This window comes from Oncorhynchus masou, chromosome 9 (assembly GCF_036934945.1).
Source record: "Oncorhynchus masou masou isolate Uvic2021 chromosome 9, UVic_Omas_1.1, whole genome shotgun sequence".
In the NCBI taxonomy this organism is placed as follows: domain Eukaryota; kingdom Metazoa; phylum Chordata; class Actinopteri; order Salmoniformes; family Salmonidae; genus Oncorhynchus; species Oncorhynchus masou.
Genome location: NC_088220.1, coordinates 26,911,319 through 26,926,129, shown reverse-complemented (window position 1 = coordinate 26,926,129; position 14,811 = coordinate 26,911,319). Strand labels below are relative to the sequence as shown.

General features: G+C 44.8%; 2 protein-coding genes across 7 annotated transcripts; both read right to left on the bottom strand.

Moving 5' to 3' along the window:
* Nucleotides 1-150: 150 nt before the first annotated feature.
* LOC135545757 (zinc finger protein 79-like) lies at nt 151-5,951 on the bottom strand. Of its 3 annotated transcripts, XM_064973595.1 has the most exons (4): nt 5,597-5,951; nt 4,539-4,573; nt 1,193-1,677; nt 151-1,117 (listed from the first exon to the last, which is right to left on the bottom strand). In XM_064973595.1, exons 1-4 carry the CDS (start codon nt 5,633-5,635, stop codon nt 258-260), a joined length of 1,419 nt encoding a protein of 472 aa, XP_064829667.1. In that variant the 5' UTR covers nt 5,636-5,951; the 3' UTR covers nt 151-257. The 3 variants fall into 3 exon arrangements, with proteins under 3 accessions (XP_064829667.1, XP_064829669.1, XP_064829668.1); XM_064973597.1 differs by lacking the exon at nt 4,539-4,573 and having other exon boundaries at nt 5,597-5,948; XM_064973596.1 differs by lacking the exons at nt 4,539-4,573; nt 5,597-5,951 and adding an exon at nt 4,292-4,460.
* A 5,921-nt stretch (nt 5,952-11,872) lies between these two features.
* Nucleotides 11,873-14,811, bottom strand: LOC135545754 (zinc finger and SCAN domain-containing protein 21-like). 4 transcript variants are annotated; one of them, XM_064973589.1, is made up of 3 exons: nt 14,402-14,811; nt 13,384-13,704; nt 11,873-13,307 (listed from the first exon to the last, which is right to left on the bottom strand). In XM_064973589.1, exons 2-3 carry the CDS (start codon nt 13,700-13,702, stop codon nt 12,565-12,567), a joined length of 1,062 nt encoding a protein of 353 aa, XP_064829661.1. In that variant the 5' UTR covers nt 13,703-13,704; nt 14,402-14,811; the 3' UTR covers nt 11,873-12,564. The 4 variants fall into 4 exon arrangements, with proteins under 4 accessions (XP_064829661.1, XP_064829659.1, XP_064829658.1 ...); XM_064973587.1 differs by having other exon boundaries at nt 13,384-13,906; nt 14,402-14,808; XM_064973586.1 differs by having other exon boundaries at nt 13,384-13,889; nt 14,402-14,808.

Here is a 14,811-nt window from a genome sequence, read left to right as displayed (position 1 = left end):
AATTTGATTTGATTTTAACTACATTTGTGCTGTTTTGATTAGGACAAGGCCACTTACTTATTACTCTTTTACTTAAGATAAGTCTTTGTGTATGTATGTAACAGTTAACACCGTGAACAATAAGTTATTAAGAAAGGATGAGGATAATTTTTTCAGTGTTTTATTCCTTTCAACATTTAAAATGCATCAGCATTTGAACATAGTATACATGGGCAGTTATTTCCACCCTCTAATTTTCCAAATTAACCTGCTCCACCTCAAAGGTCTACTTTGCACTGGATCTGTTCATGCCTTTTCAGGTCCGATCTAGAATAGAATCTGTTACCACAGTCCGTGCAGTGGTAAGGTCTCTCTGCAGTGTGAATGACCCTGTGTCTCTTCAAGCCGCTCTGAAGGCTAAAGCTTTTCCCACACTGAGAGCAGCTGAACGGCCTCTCCCCCGTGTGGCACTGCATGTGTACCCTGAGGTGGCACATGTACACAAAACCCTTACCACACTGGGAGCAGGTGAAGGCCTTCTTCCCTGTGTGGTGGTACTTCTGGTGGTCTTTCAGGTTTCGGAGCTGAGGGAAGCTCTTCCCACAGTGTGGGCAGCTGTAGGGTTTGACATGTGCCGTTGTGTTGATGTGCAGGCAGTTGGGACTGGTCTCGAGGGCCCCCACAGCATGCCTTGTCCCCTCGTTGGGTATCATTGACCTTGGGAGAAAGTGCTGCTCCTTCCTGGTCCATGGTGTTGGAGGTAAACGTGGAGGCTCCCTGGCCAGAGGTGCTAGAGGAAGAGATTCCCTGGACCATGGTGCTGGAGGTTGAGGATCACTGGCCCATAATGCTGGGAGTGGAGGCTGAGGCTCACTGGTCCATGCCCCAGGATTTGAGCTCAATCTCTGTAGACGACTCAGGCTCATTATGGGAGAATCTGTGGATGTGACCATCTGGTTTACCAAGTCCCCCCATTCATCAGGTTCCTCTTTGATATGGACCACATGGTCTTCCCTTTCTACCATCCTCTCAGAGACACAGGAAGAGCCAGACGGGGCTGCATCCTGTGGACCCTCTCCCGCGCTGGGTCCATCTGGCTGGAACATCTCCGGTTTGATATCAAAACCTTTCTCTGCTCCTGAGGACAGAACCAAACACAGTCAGAGATTCTATATTGTGTGTGTGCGTGTGTGTGTGTGTGTGTGGATCTCACCTAACAGTCTCTCTTCTCTCTCCTCAGTGTCTCCAGCACAACCACATCTCCTACACAACCCTCCCTGCTCTGTCTCTTCCCTTTTCTTTCTTTGCTCTTTCTCTTCAACTTCCCTCCTCTGCCGCTCCTCCTCTCCATCCCTCCATCTCTGCTCACACTGCTGCAGCTTCTCCTTCAAGATTTCCACTTCCTGCTTGCCACCTGTCACTTCTTCCAGGAAGTTGTCCTTCACCAGCCGGGTGATCTCATGCACAGCGGTTTTGAGGACCGTTTCCATGACTCCATTGAGCTGGTACTGGAAGGTGAGGATGGCCTCTGACATAGTTGCAACACTGGAAAATCCAATACCAGTCCCAAAGTTCACAGCCAGTCTTCTACGGATGAGCTGCCCTCCTTGTTTCCCAGTTTGTTTCACGACAAGGGAAAGACTGGGATTTAGCCTCCTCCAGATCACACCAGTGTCCAGAGAGTGAGGGATCTTCCTCCTGGAAACAGAGGCAATCTGTCAAATACCAAATGTGGTCTTGATGTGGCTCTAATACCTTGTCAGTAATAGCAAGCACACCTACCAATGATTTAGGCCAGAAACATGCTTGTAACAAACAATTAAGAAACCCTTACCTACAGTGGTTTACACAATACCCCATAATGACAAAGCGAAAAACAGTTTTTTTGAAATTGTTTAAATTTAAAAAAAATAGAAATACCTTATTTACATAAGTATTCAGACCCTTTGCTATGGGGCTCGAAATTGAGATCAGGTGCATCCTGCTCCCATTGATCATCCTTGAGATGTTTCTACAACTTGATTCGAGTCCCCCTGGGGTATATTCAATTGATTGGACATAATTTGGCAAGGCACACACCTGTCTATATAAGGTCGCTCAGTTGACAGTGCATGTCAGAACAAAAACCAAGCCATGAGATTGAAGGAATTGTCCATAGAGCGCCGAGGCACAAATGTGGGGAAGGGGACCAAAAAAAATGTCTGCAACATTGAAGGTCCCCAAGAACACAGTGGCCTCCATCATTCTTAAATGGAAGAAGTTTGGAACCACCAAGACTCTTCCTAGAGCTGGCCGCCCAGCCAAACTGACCAATCGAGGGAGAAGGGCCTTGATCAGGGAGGTGACCAAGGCAAGGACAACCATCTTTGCAGCAGTCCACCAATCAGGCCTTTATGTAGAGTGGACAGACAAAGCCACTCCTCAATAAAAGGCACATGACAGCCTGCTTGGAGTTTGCCAAAAGGCACCTAAAGGACTCAGACCATGAGAAACAAGATTATGTGGTCTGATGAAACCAAGATTGAACTATTTGGCCTGAAAGTCAAGCATCTCGTCTGTAGGAAACCTTGCACCATCCCTACGATGAAGCATGTTGGTGGCAGCACCATGCTCTAGGCATGTTTTTCAGCGACAGGGAGACTAGTCAGGATGGGGGAAAGATGAACTGAGCAAAGTACAGAGATCCTTGCTGAAAACCTGCTCAGGACCTCAGACTGGGGGTGAAGGTTCACTTTCCAACAGGACAACGACCCTAAGCACAGTCAAAACACAGGAGTGGCTTCGGGACCAGTCTCTGAATGTCCCAGTCAGAGCCCAGACATGAACATCCCTGGAGAGACTTGAAAATAGCAGTGCAGCGATACTCCCCATCCAACCTGACAGAGCTTGAGAGGATCTGCAGAGAATAATTGGAAAACTCCCCAAATACAGGTGTGCCAAGCTTCTAGTGTCATACCCAAGAAAACTTAATCCTGCAATCGCTGCCAAAGGTGCTTCAACAAAGTACTGAGTAAAGGGTCTGTGACTAGGGGGCAGTATTTTCATTTTTGGAAAAATAACGTTCCCGTAGTAAACGGGATATTTTGTCAGGACAAGATGCTAGAATATGCATATAATTGACAGCTTCGGATAGAAAACACTAAAGTTTCCAAAACTGTAAAAATATTGTCTGTGAGTATAACAGAACTGATGTTGCAGGCGAAAGCCTGAGAAAAATCCAATCTGGAAGTGCCTCATATTTTGAAAGCGCTGCGTTCCAATGCGTCCCTATTGAGCAGTGAATGGGCTATTAACCAGATTACTTTTTTCCGTATTCCCCAAGGTGTCTACAGCGTTGTGACGTAGTATTACGCATTTATGTTGAAGAATACCCGTAAGCGGCTACATTGTGCAAGTGGTCACCTGATGCTCATAGAGTGATTCTCGCGTAAAATACAGAGGTAGCCATTAATCCAATCGGTCAGACTGAAAAACGAATTGTCCCGGTGGATATATTACCGAATGGATATTTGAAAAACACCTTGAGGATTGATTATAAACAACGTTTGCCATGTTTCTGTCGATATTATGGAGCTAATTTGGAATATTTTTGGGGGTTTTCGTGACTGCAATTTCCGGGCGATTTCTCAGCCAAACATGAAGAACAAACTGAGCTATTTCGCCTACAAAAATAATATTTTTCGAAAAAAGGAACATTGGCTATCTAACTGGGAGTCTCGTGAGTGAAAACATCCGAAGCTCATCAAAGGTAAACGATTTAATTTGATTGCTTTTCTGATTTCCGTGACCAAGTTACCTGCTGCTAGCTGGACAAAATGCTATGCTAGCTATCGATAAACTTACACAAATGCTTGTCTAGCTTTGGCTGTAAAGCATATTTTGAAAATCTGAGATGACAGGGTGATTAACAAAAGGCTAAGCTGTGTCTCAATATATTTTATTTGTGATTTTCATGAATAGGAATATTTATGTCCGTTGCGTTATGCTAATTAGTGTCAGTTGACGATTACGCTCCCTCATGCGGGATGGGGAGTCACTAGAGGTTAATACTTACGTAGATGTGATATTTCAGTTATTTTTAATACATTTGCAAACATTCCTAAAAAATATTTTTGCTTTGTCATTATGAGGTATTGTGTGTAGATTGAGGCAGGAAAACAATTTAATCAATTTGAGAATAAATCTGTAACATAGCAAAATTTAGAAAACGTCAAGGGGTCTGATTACTTTCCGAATGCACTGTACATCTCTTTTAGCTGTGGCTAGGTGTACCAAATAATGCATTTCTCAAGTTTAGTTAACGTAAACTCACCCCATTCTGTACAAATGTGTGCAACTGCAAATTTCAAACAAGGCTACAAAGAAAACTAATGGGACTGAAGTGACTGTGTTGACTTCCAAATCGGGGGCTTGAACTAGGTTTCTATTCAAGCGTTGATCGACATGGTAATGGCTCTATAGTATTGGAGAAAAGTTGAAAAAAAAACAGACCCTCGGTAACATTGTGGCGTGTCATGTTGTAATGTACAGCACGCATTAAACAACGATTTATGTCTTACAATCTCTCTCCATCAGGTGTAGCACTTCTATCATCCTTTGAAAAACAAGAAATGGACAGTAACGGGTAAGGGGGATTCCTAGTCATTTTTTGCATGCATCATCATTCTCAAAGCCGCTGTTTACGTCTAAGATCACTTTAGCACACCCCTAAAAAGCAGATTCAAATTCGACACAAACCTACAAATAGGTATGTAATGACACATTATATAAAAACTCTTTATAGTGTTTTATTTACATTTTAGAGGCGATAAGGTGATAAGTAGGACAGATCGAGTGGGGAAAAAACAATTTTCCCACACCACATCTCTCCTTCTCACTATCATGCATTAGTTTCGCTTCCCCACCCGCCATTTAAAAAAAAGACCCGACGGGGCTCATTGCCTGCTTGAATTATGCAGAAAAGGGTAGTGTTTAGGTCATGTAATTGATCCTGTTGGAAAGGGGAGCAATTGTGCTTTACAATGGTATTGACATTACAGTTGATCTGGAAGTATTACGTTTTTGGGGCGCTAAAATAAGGGCAATTGTACGGAACAAGGCGATGTACGAGTTTACCTTAGTAGATGCTTTTGGCAACGCGTGTTGTGACAAAACGTCAAGGGTCATCCTATTAAACACACTTTCCAAACGTGGGTCTGTTATTGACCCACTCCCTCCCTGTTTACCTCATGTCAAAATAAAAGTCCTGCAAGCGCGACATATGTGGATAAATAAGGAATAACTTGTGGGCTCATTTTATTTTGACATGAGGTAAGGTTAGGCAGAGAGGAAGACCCACGTTTGGGAAGTACATTTAATAATAGGTTCCTTTAGATATATGTCTCAAATTCCCCCGTCTTAATGATTAACCATCCTGCCCACCTCCACAGTACGTTTAACTGGAATTCTATTTAACTCCTGGCACGGACCGTTTTTGTGCAACCCGATACTGTAGAAAGCAAGGCTAAATGTGTAAATACACCCGCGTTGCTAACAAGACCTAGCTAAACAGCTACTGATAGTAACACGGGGTTGTGTTGCAGCTTTCTGGCCATTTGACTCAAAAATATATACTTACCACTTTCCAAACGTTGTTTTTTGTTGTGCTAAAACCCATCAACTAGTTACAAATATCATAGCTATGTATCTTAGAACTATAAACAGAAGTAAAAGAGAAAGGTAGCAACTGTATTTTTTAAAGATGTCACGTTTTATACCGGAACTCCGAGGCATGCGTAGAAATCGATAAGCAGTTTATTTCGAAGCAGTGTGCTGTCGCTTGTATCACTGTGTAAGAAGCACGTGATCAATGACGCCCGAAGCTTCGTTTTGTCGAACAATCACGTAACATGCTGACCAGACCCAACACGTTACGTGCGCGAGCGTCGCAAAATGAATGTAGAAATCCTTGTTATTCAATTATTGCACCCACACTGCTCGAGTACGCCAACGAGCATCTGCGTTGCCAAGGACTAAATAGAACTCCTTTCTATTTCTGACGCAGATCGCGCTGAAAGTCCCGCCTCTACCATCTCCTAATTGGTTTATAGAAGCAGGTACCCACGTGCCATCTCCTCGTGGGTTAGACCCACCTGGGTGATTGAAAGACGAACTTGCGGGTTGTGGTGGTAATACAATGAAAGTTTAGATGCATCATATAAGTTCAAAGATGAAAAAGCCTGGAAGGAGGAGAGATGACTAGAAACGATTTGGTTGGCCGTTTTATGTGTGGATTAATTGTCGGAGTAGAGGTCCTTGTGCATTTCAGATAAAATAACAACTTGATGTTAATATCCCAGGACAAATTAGTTAGCAACAGCAAGCTTGCTAAATAGGACAAATTAACGTTAGCTAGCAAGTGCAAGCTAACTAGCTAAATTGCCATACATGTTTAATGCTTTTCGACCTGTCCCCAAATGAATGTCATTGGTTCAGAGTCTGTTTTAATATTTTAACCTGCTTTGTCTCCCTCAATGTGAGGAAGACAAAGGGGCTGTAGAGGAGCGGGTCGAGTCCCTTGGTGTCCACATCACCAACGATCATTGTCCAAATACACCAAGACAGTCGTGAAGATGGCACGGCAAAACCTTTTCCCCTTCAGGGGACTGAAAAGATTTGATATTGGCCCCCAGATCCTCAAAATGTTCTACAGCTTCACATTCGAGAGCATCCTGACCAGTTGCATCACCGCCTGGTATGGCACCGCCTGGTATGGCCCTACAGAGGGTAGTGAGTATGGCCCAGTACATCACTAGGGCCAAGCTTCCTGCCATCCAGGACCTATATAATAGGCGGTGTCAGAGGAAAGCCCATAAAATTGTCAGACTCCAGTCACCCAAGTCATAGACTTTTTTTTCTATGCTGCCGCATGACAAGCGGTACCGGAGCGCAAAGTCTAGGACCAAAAGGCTCCTTAACAGCTTCTACCCCCAAGCCATAAATACAATTAATCAAATGGCCACCGAACTATTACATTGACCCCCCCCCCCCCATTTGTTTTGTACACTGCTTCTACTCGCGGCTTATTATCTATGCATTGTCACTTCACCCCTACCTACATGTACAAATGACCTCAACTAACCTGTACCCCCGTACACTGACTCGGTACCGGTACCTCTTGTATATAGCCTCGATATTGTTATATTATTGTGTTACTTTTTATCATTTTTAAAATAATTTTTTAAGCTTTGTTTCCCCATCACTACTGTATATTATAGCACAAATGAATCATTATAGCTAATCTAATAGCTAACTAACTAGACTGGTTGGGTTCCGCACCCCCTGATCTGTGACATAGAGGTGATCATACTGCCAATGCGATTGCACAGATCTGGTACATATTTCTTCGATGTTAGAATCTCTGTCTAAAGCACAGTACCAAATGTAGTTATTTGCCAGAGTAAGTTACTCTATGGGCCATTCGGGCTCAGACAAGGCTACTTGCTTATTGCTCTTTTACTTTTAAGATATCTGTGTGTGTAACAAATAACACTGTGTGACCAAAAATGTATTAAGAAAGGATGAGAATCATTTATTTATAAAAGAGTTTTATTCCTCTCAACATTAAATGAATCAGCAACTAATATATACATTGAACATAGTACACGTGGGCAGTTATTCCTCCCCCCACCCCTCTGATTTTCTAAATCAACCTGCTTCATGTCAAAGGTCTACCTTGCTGCATGAATCTGTTCATGTATTTTCAGGTCCAGTTTAGAATAGAATCTGTTCCCACAGTCCGTGCAGTTGTAAGGCCTCTCTGCAGTGTGAAGGACCCTGTGTTTCTCCAAGCAGCTCTGAAGGCTGAAGCTCTTCCCACACTGAGAGCAGCTGAACGGCCTCACCCCCGTGTGGCACTGCATGTGTACCCTGAGGTGGCACATGTACACAAAGCCCTTACCACACTGGGAGCAGGTGAAGGCCTTCTTCCCTGTGTGGTGGTACTTCTGGTGGTCTTTCAGGTTTCAGAGCTGAGGGAAGCTCTTCCCACAGTGTGGGCAGCTGAAGGGTTCGACCCCCAGCTCTGCCGTTGTGTTGATCATCAGGCCGTAGGGGCTGTCCTCGTGGCCCCCCACAGCATGATCTGTCCCCTGGGTGGGTTTAACTAACCTTGGGAGAAGGTCCTGCTCCTTCCTGGCCAATGGTAATGGAGGAAGAGGCTCCCTGGTCCATCCCCCATGATGTGAGCCTAATCTCTGTTGACGACTCAGGCTGATTATGAGGGAAACTGTGGATGTGATCATCCGGGAAACCAAGTCCCCTCAGTCATTGGGCTCTTCTTTGATATGGACCACATGGGCCTTTGTCTCTTCCATCCTTTCAGAGACACAGGAAGAGCTGGGTGTGGCCGTTTCCCGTGGACCCTCTCTGGGAGAGCGCTGGGTCCACCTGGCTGGAACATCTCCTGTTTGATAACATAACCTTCCTCTGCTCCTGAGGATGGAACAGAACAAAGTTATAGATCCTATATCGTGTGTGTGTGTGCATCTCTCCTCACTCACCTGACAGTGCCTCTTCTATCTCCTCAGTGTCTCCAGCACAAACGCATCTCCTACACATCCCACTCTGCTCTTTCTCTTCAACTTCCCTCCTCTTTCTCTCCTCCTCTCTGTCTCTCCATCTCTGCTCACACTGCTGTAGCCTCTCCTTTAAGACGTCCACTTCTTGCTTGCTCTGTGTCACTTCCTCCAGGAAGCTGTCCTTCACCAACCGATTGATCTCATGCACAGCGGTTTCCATGACTCCATTGAGCTGGTACTGGATGGTGAGTATCTCCATCTCTAACTACAACATTTTCCGACAAGATAGAACGGCCAAAGGGGGCGGTGTTGCAGTCTACTGCAGAGATGGCCTGCAGAGTTCTGTCCTACTATCCAGGTCTGTACCCAAACAATTTGAACTTCTACTTATAAAAACCAACCTCTAAAAACAAGTCTCTCACCGTTGCCGCCTGCTATAGACCACCCTCTGCCCCCAGCTGTGCTCTGGACACCATATGTGAACTAATTGCCCCCCCATCTATCTTCAGAGCTCGTGCTGCTAGGTTACCTAAACTGGTACATGCTTAACACCCCAGCCATCCTACAATCTAAGCTTGATGCCCTCAATCTCACACAAATTATCAATGAACCTGCCAGGTACCACCCCAAAGCTGTAAACACAGGCACCCTCATAGATATCATCCTAACCAACTTGCCCTCTAAATACACCTCTGCTGTTTTCAACCAAGATGTCAGCGATCACTGCCTCATTGCCTGCATCCGTAATGGGTCAGCGGTCAAACAACCTCCACTCATCACTGTCAAACGCTCCCTGAAACACTTCAGTGAGCAGGCCTTTCTAATCGACCTGACCCGGGTATCCTGGAAGGATATTGACCTCATCACGTCAGTAGAGGATGCCTGCTTTCTTTTTTACATGCTCACCATCTTAAATTAGCATGCCCCATTCAAGAAATGTAGAACAAGTAACAGATATAGCCCTTGGTTCTCTCCAGACCTGACTGCCGTTAACCAACACAAAAACATCCTATGGCGTTCTGCATTAGCTTCGAACAGCCCTGTGATATGCAACTTTTCAGGGAAGTTAGAAACCAATATACACAGGCAGTTAGAAAGCTAAGGCTAGCTTTTTCAAGCAGAAATTTGCTTCCTGCAACACAAACTCAAAAAAGTTCTGGGGTCTGTAAAGTCCATGGAGAATATGAACACCTTCTCCCAGCTGCCCACTGCACTGAGGATAGGAAACTCTGTCACCACTCATAAATCAACTATAATTGAGAATTTCAATAAACATTTTTCCACAGTTGGCCATGCTTTCCACCTGGCTACCCCTACCCCGGTCAACAGCACTGCACCCACCACAGCAACTCGCCCAAGCCTTCCCCCATTTCACCTTCTCCCGAATCCAGTCAGCTGATGTTCTGAAAGAGCCACAAAATCTGGACCCCTTACAAATCAGCCGGGCTAGACAATCTGGACCCTTTCTTTCTAAAAATTATCTGCCGATATTGTTGCAACCCCTATTACTAGCCTGTTCAACCTCTCTTTCATGTCGTCTGAGATTCCCAAAGATTGGAAAGCAGCTGCGGTCATCCCCCTCTTCAAAGGGGGGGACACTCTTGACCCAAACTGCTACAGACCTATCTGTCCTACCCTGCCTTTCTAAATTCTTCGAAAGCCAAGTCAACAAACAGATTACCGACCATTTCGAATCCCACAGCACCTTCTCCACTATTCAATCTGGTTTCAGAGCTAGTCATGGGTGCACCTCAGCCACGCTCAAGGTCCTTAAAGATATCTTAACCTCCATCGATAAGAAACAATACTGTGCAGCCGTATTCATTGACCTAGCCAAGGCTTTCGACTGTCAATCACCACATCCTCATCGGCAGACTCGATAGCCTTGGCTTCTCAAATGATTGCCTCGCCTGGTTCACCAACTACTTCTCTGATAGAGGTCAGTGTGTCAAATCGGAGGGCATGTTGTCCGGGCCTCTGGCAGTCTCTATGGGGGTGCCACAGGGTTCAATTCTCGGGCCAACTCTCTTCTCTGTATACATCAATGATGTCGATCTTGCAGCTGGTGAGTCTCTGATCCACCTCTACGCAGACGACACCACTTTGTATACTTCTGGCCCTTCTTTGGGCACTGTGTTAACAACCCTCCAGACGAGCTTCAATGCCATACAACTCTCCTTCTGTGGCCTCCAACTGCTCTTAAATACAAGTAAAACTAAATGCATGCTCTTCAACTGATCGCTGCCTGCACCTGCCCGCCCGCCCAGCAACACTACTCTGGATGGTTCTGACTTAGAATATGTGGACAACTACAAATGCCTAGGTGTCTGGTTAGACTGTAAACTCTCCTTCCAGACTCACATCAAACATCTCCAGTTAAATCTAGAACTGGCTTTCTATTTCGCAACAAACCATCCTTCACTCATGCTGCCAAACATACCCTCGTAAAACTGACCATCCTACCAATCCTTGACTTCGTCGATGTCATTTACAAAATAGCCTCCAATACCCTACTCAACAAATTGGATGCAGTCTATCACAGTGCCATCCGTTTTGTCACCAAAGCCCCATATTCTACCCACCACTGTGACCTGTACGCTCTCGTTGTTTGGCCCTCGCTTCATACTCGTCGCCTAACCCACTGGCTCCAGGTCATCTACAAGACCCTGCTAGCTAAAGTCCCCCCTTATCTCAGCTCGCTGGTCACAATAGCAGCACCCACCTGTAGCACGCGCTCCAGCAGGTATCTCTGGTCACCCCCAAAGCCAATTCCTCCTTTGGCTGCCTCTCCTTCCAGTTCTCTGCTGCCAATGACTGGAACGAACTACAAAAATCTCTGAAACTGGAAACACTTATCTCCCTCACTATCTTTAAGCACCAGCTGTCAGAGCAGCTCACATATTACTGCACCTGTACATTGCCCATCTATAATTTAGCCCAAACTACCTCTTCCCCTACTGAATTTATTTTGCTCCTTTGCACCCCATTACTTCTAATTCACACATTCATCGACTGCAAATCTACCATTCCAGCTATATTCTATTTACTTTGCCACCATAGCCTTTTGCAATTACCTCCCTTGCTCACATTGTATATATACTTCTACTGTATTATTGACTGTTTTTTACTCCATGTGTAACTCGTGTGTCTCGAACTGCTTTGCTTTATCTTGGCTAGGTCGCAAATTTAAATGAGAACTTGTTCTCAACCTGCCTAAATAAAGTTGGGGGGGGATGTATTTATGTGACAGAATAAGTTCCTCTAAGGGGCATTCAAGCTACTTGATTATTACTCTTACTTTGAAGATGTGTGTAACAAATAACACTGATAAATCATTTAAGGATGAGAATAATTTATTCAAAGTTTTATTCCTCTCAACATTAAATGCGTCAGCAACAACACATTGAACATAAACTGCCCACGTGTACTTTCCCCACTCTATTTTTCTAAATCAACCTGCTTCTGCTCAAAGGTCTACCTTGCTGCATGAATCTGTTCATGTCTGCTCTAGAATTGAATCTGTTCCCACATTCCGTGCAACAGTAAGTATGGTAGTATTTCTAACCAAAAGGAGAAAGACTATTCTTCAAAACAATTAAGATTTGCAAAAATTAAGCAATCAACCATCACAAAAAATAGTCAGAGTTGAAAAGCTCCATGAACAGAGCTGTCTTTCGACCTTTTATAGAAAGTACATCCTTTTATCTTTGACAGTTAGCAGATGTGCAGAAACAGGCCCTGGGAACAGAGTTGTAAGAAGTAATTTAGTTCATCTGTGTAGATCATGATAGCTGATATTGCCTCCACTCTGCTGTTCCTCCCTGCAAATCCCACATAGCTAAATTCCTGCCGATCGTAAACACAGGAGGTCACATACTGTGTCACATCCAAGCAGCTCATAAATCTGTACGCTCAGATTTATGACTAAGTCACAAGACAAGCCTGTATCAGTAAAATAACATAACAGTAGACAATTATCTAAAGTAAAAACAGCATAGTATGTCTAATTAAACAGTATAGTATGTAATTAATATTTAATTTCCACCACATAAGGGATCTCTGCAGTGTGAATGACCCTGTGTTTCTTTAAGCCACTCTGAAGGCTGAAGCTCTTCCCACACTGAGAGCAGCTGAATGGCCTGTCCCCCGTGTGGCGCTGCATGTGTACCCTGAAGTGGGACATGTACACAAAGCCCTTACCACACTGGGAGCAGGTGAAGGCCTTCTTCCCTGTGTGGTGGTACTTCTGGTGGTGTTTGAGATTTCGGAGCTGAGGGAAACTCTTCCCACAGTGTGGACAGCTGAAGGGTTTGACCCCCAGCTCTGCCATTGTGTTGATGCTCAGGCCATTAGGACTAGTCTCGAGGGCCACGACAGCATGCTCTGTCCCCTGGGTGGGTATCAATGACCTTGGGAGTAGGTGCTGCTCCTTCCTGGTCCATGGTGCTGGAGGTAGAGGTAGTGGTGGAGGGTCCCTGGCCAATTGTGCTGGAGGTAGAGGCTCACTGGTCCATCCCCCAGGATGTGAGCTCAATCGCTGCAAATGACTCAGGCTCATCATTGGAGAATCTGGGGATGTGATCATCTGGGTAACCAAGTCCCCCCAGTCATCAGACTCCTCTTTGATATGGACCACCCTCTCTTCCATCCTTTCAGAGACACAGGAAGAGCTGGGTGCGGCCATTTCCTGTGGACATTCTCTCTCTGGGAGAGTGCTGGGTCCACCTGGCTGGAACATCTCCTGTTTGATAGCACAACCTTCCTCTGCTCCTGAGGATGGAACAGAACAAAGTTATAGTTCCTATATCAGGTGTGTGTGTGTGTATGTATATCGCTCCTCACTCACCTAACAGAGCCTCTTCCCTCTCCTCAGTGTCTCCAGCACAACCACATCTTCTACACATCCCCCTCGGCTCTCTCTCTTCCCTCTTCTTTTTCTGCTCTCTCTCTTCAACTGCTCTCTTCCTCTCCTCCTCGCCGTCCCTCCATCTCTGCTCACACTGCTGCAGCCTCTCCTTCAAGACGTCCACTTCCTGCTTGCTCCATGTCACTTCCTTCAGGAAGCTGTCCTTCACCAGCCGAGTGATCTCATGCACAGCAGTTTTGAGGACTGTTTCCATGACTCCATTGAGCTGGTACTGGAAGGTGAGGATGGCCTCTGACATAACTGCAACATCAATCCAACACTGGAAAATCAACCCCCCTTCCCTTATTTGTACCAGTCCCAGAGTTCACAGTCTGCTATGGATGAGCTGCCCCCCTTGTTTCCCAGTTTGGTTCACTATAATGGAAAGACTTGGATTTAGCCTCCTACAGATCACACCAGTGCCCAGAGTCAGGTCTCTCTTCCTCCTAGAAATATGGGCAAGCTGTCAAATACATTAAATGTGGTCTTAATGTGCTTTAAATATCTTGTCAGTAATAAAAGGTTCACCTATCAATAAGTTAGCCCTGAAACATGACTGTGACAAACAAATTAATAAACCCTTACTTACACCACGTTTGGCTGTGGTTAGGTAAACTACATAACGTTATCGCATTTCAAGCTTGCTTGCTAGTAACGTTAGGTGCTTTAAGCAACGCATGTGTATTTACATACTGTTTAATAATACAATAATTTAGATACGTCTCAAATTCCCCCACCATAATGACTAACCGTCCTGCCCTCCTGCACAGTAAGTTGAAATTGAATTTTATTTTACTCTTGGTTTCCCCTGGACTGTTTCTGTGCCACCCAATACAATCGAAAACAACGGTAGAATGTAAATACACCCGCGTTTCTAATAGCACCTAGCTAACTAAGCTAATAACACAGGGTTGTGTAGCAGCTTCTGACCATTTGACACAAACAAAAATATACTTACCACTTTCCAAACGTTATTTTTTGGTGTGCGTCAACAAATCAACTCGTTACAAAACCTCCTACCTATCTCTACTAGAACTGCACACAGAGGTAAGAGACAGGCAGCTACTCTATATGTGATGTCACGTTTTATACCGGAACTCCGAAGCATGCGTAGAAATCGCTAAGCAGTTTATCTCGAAGCAGTGTGCTGTTGCTTTTCTTGCTTTGTCAGAAGCACGTGATCAATGACGTCCGAATCGTCGTTTTGTCGAACGACCACCTGATTTGTTTCTGTAGAAGACAAAAAAAGTTACCCCAAAGATTTTATCTACGGCTACCCAGCGCGTGCGACGTAAACTAGAATAATTTGGCTATTCTAAATTATTTTGACCAGCAGCTGCCACTAGTGTACGTGTTGATCAAAGCCAA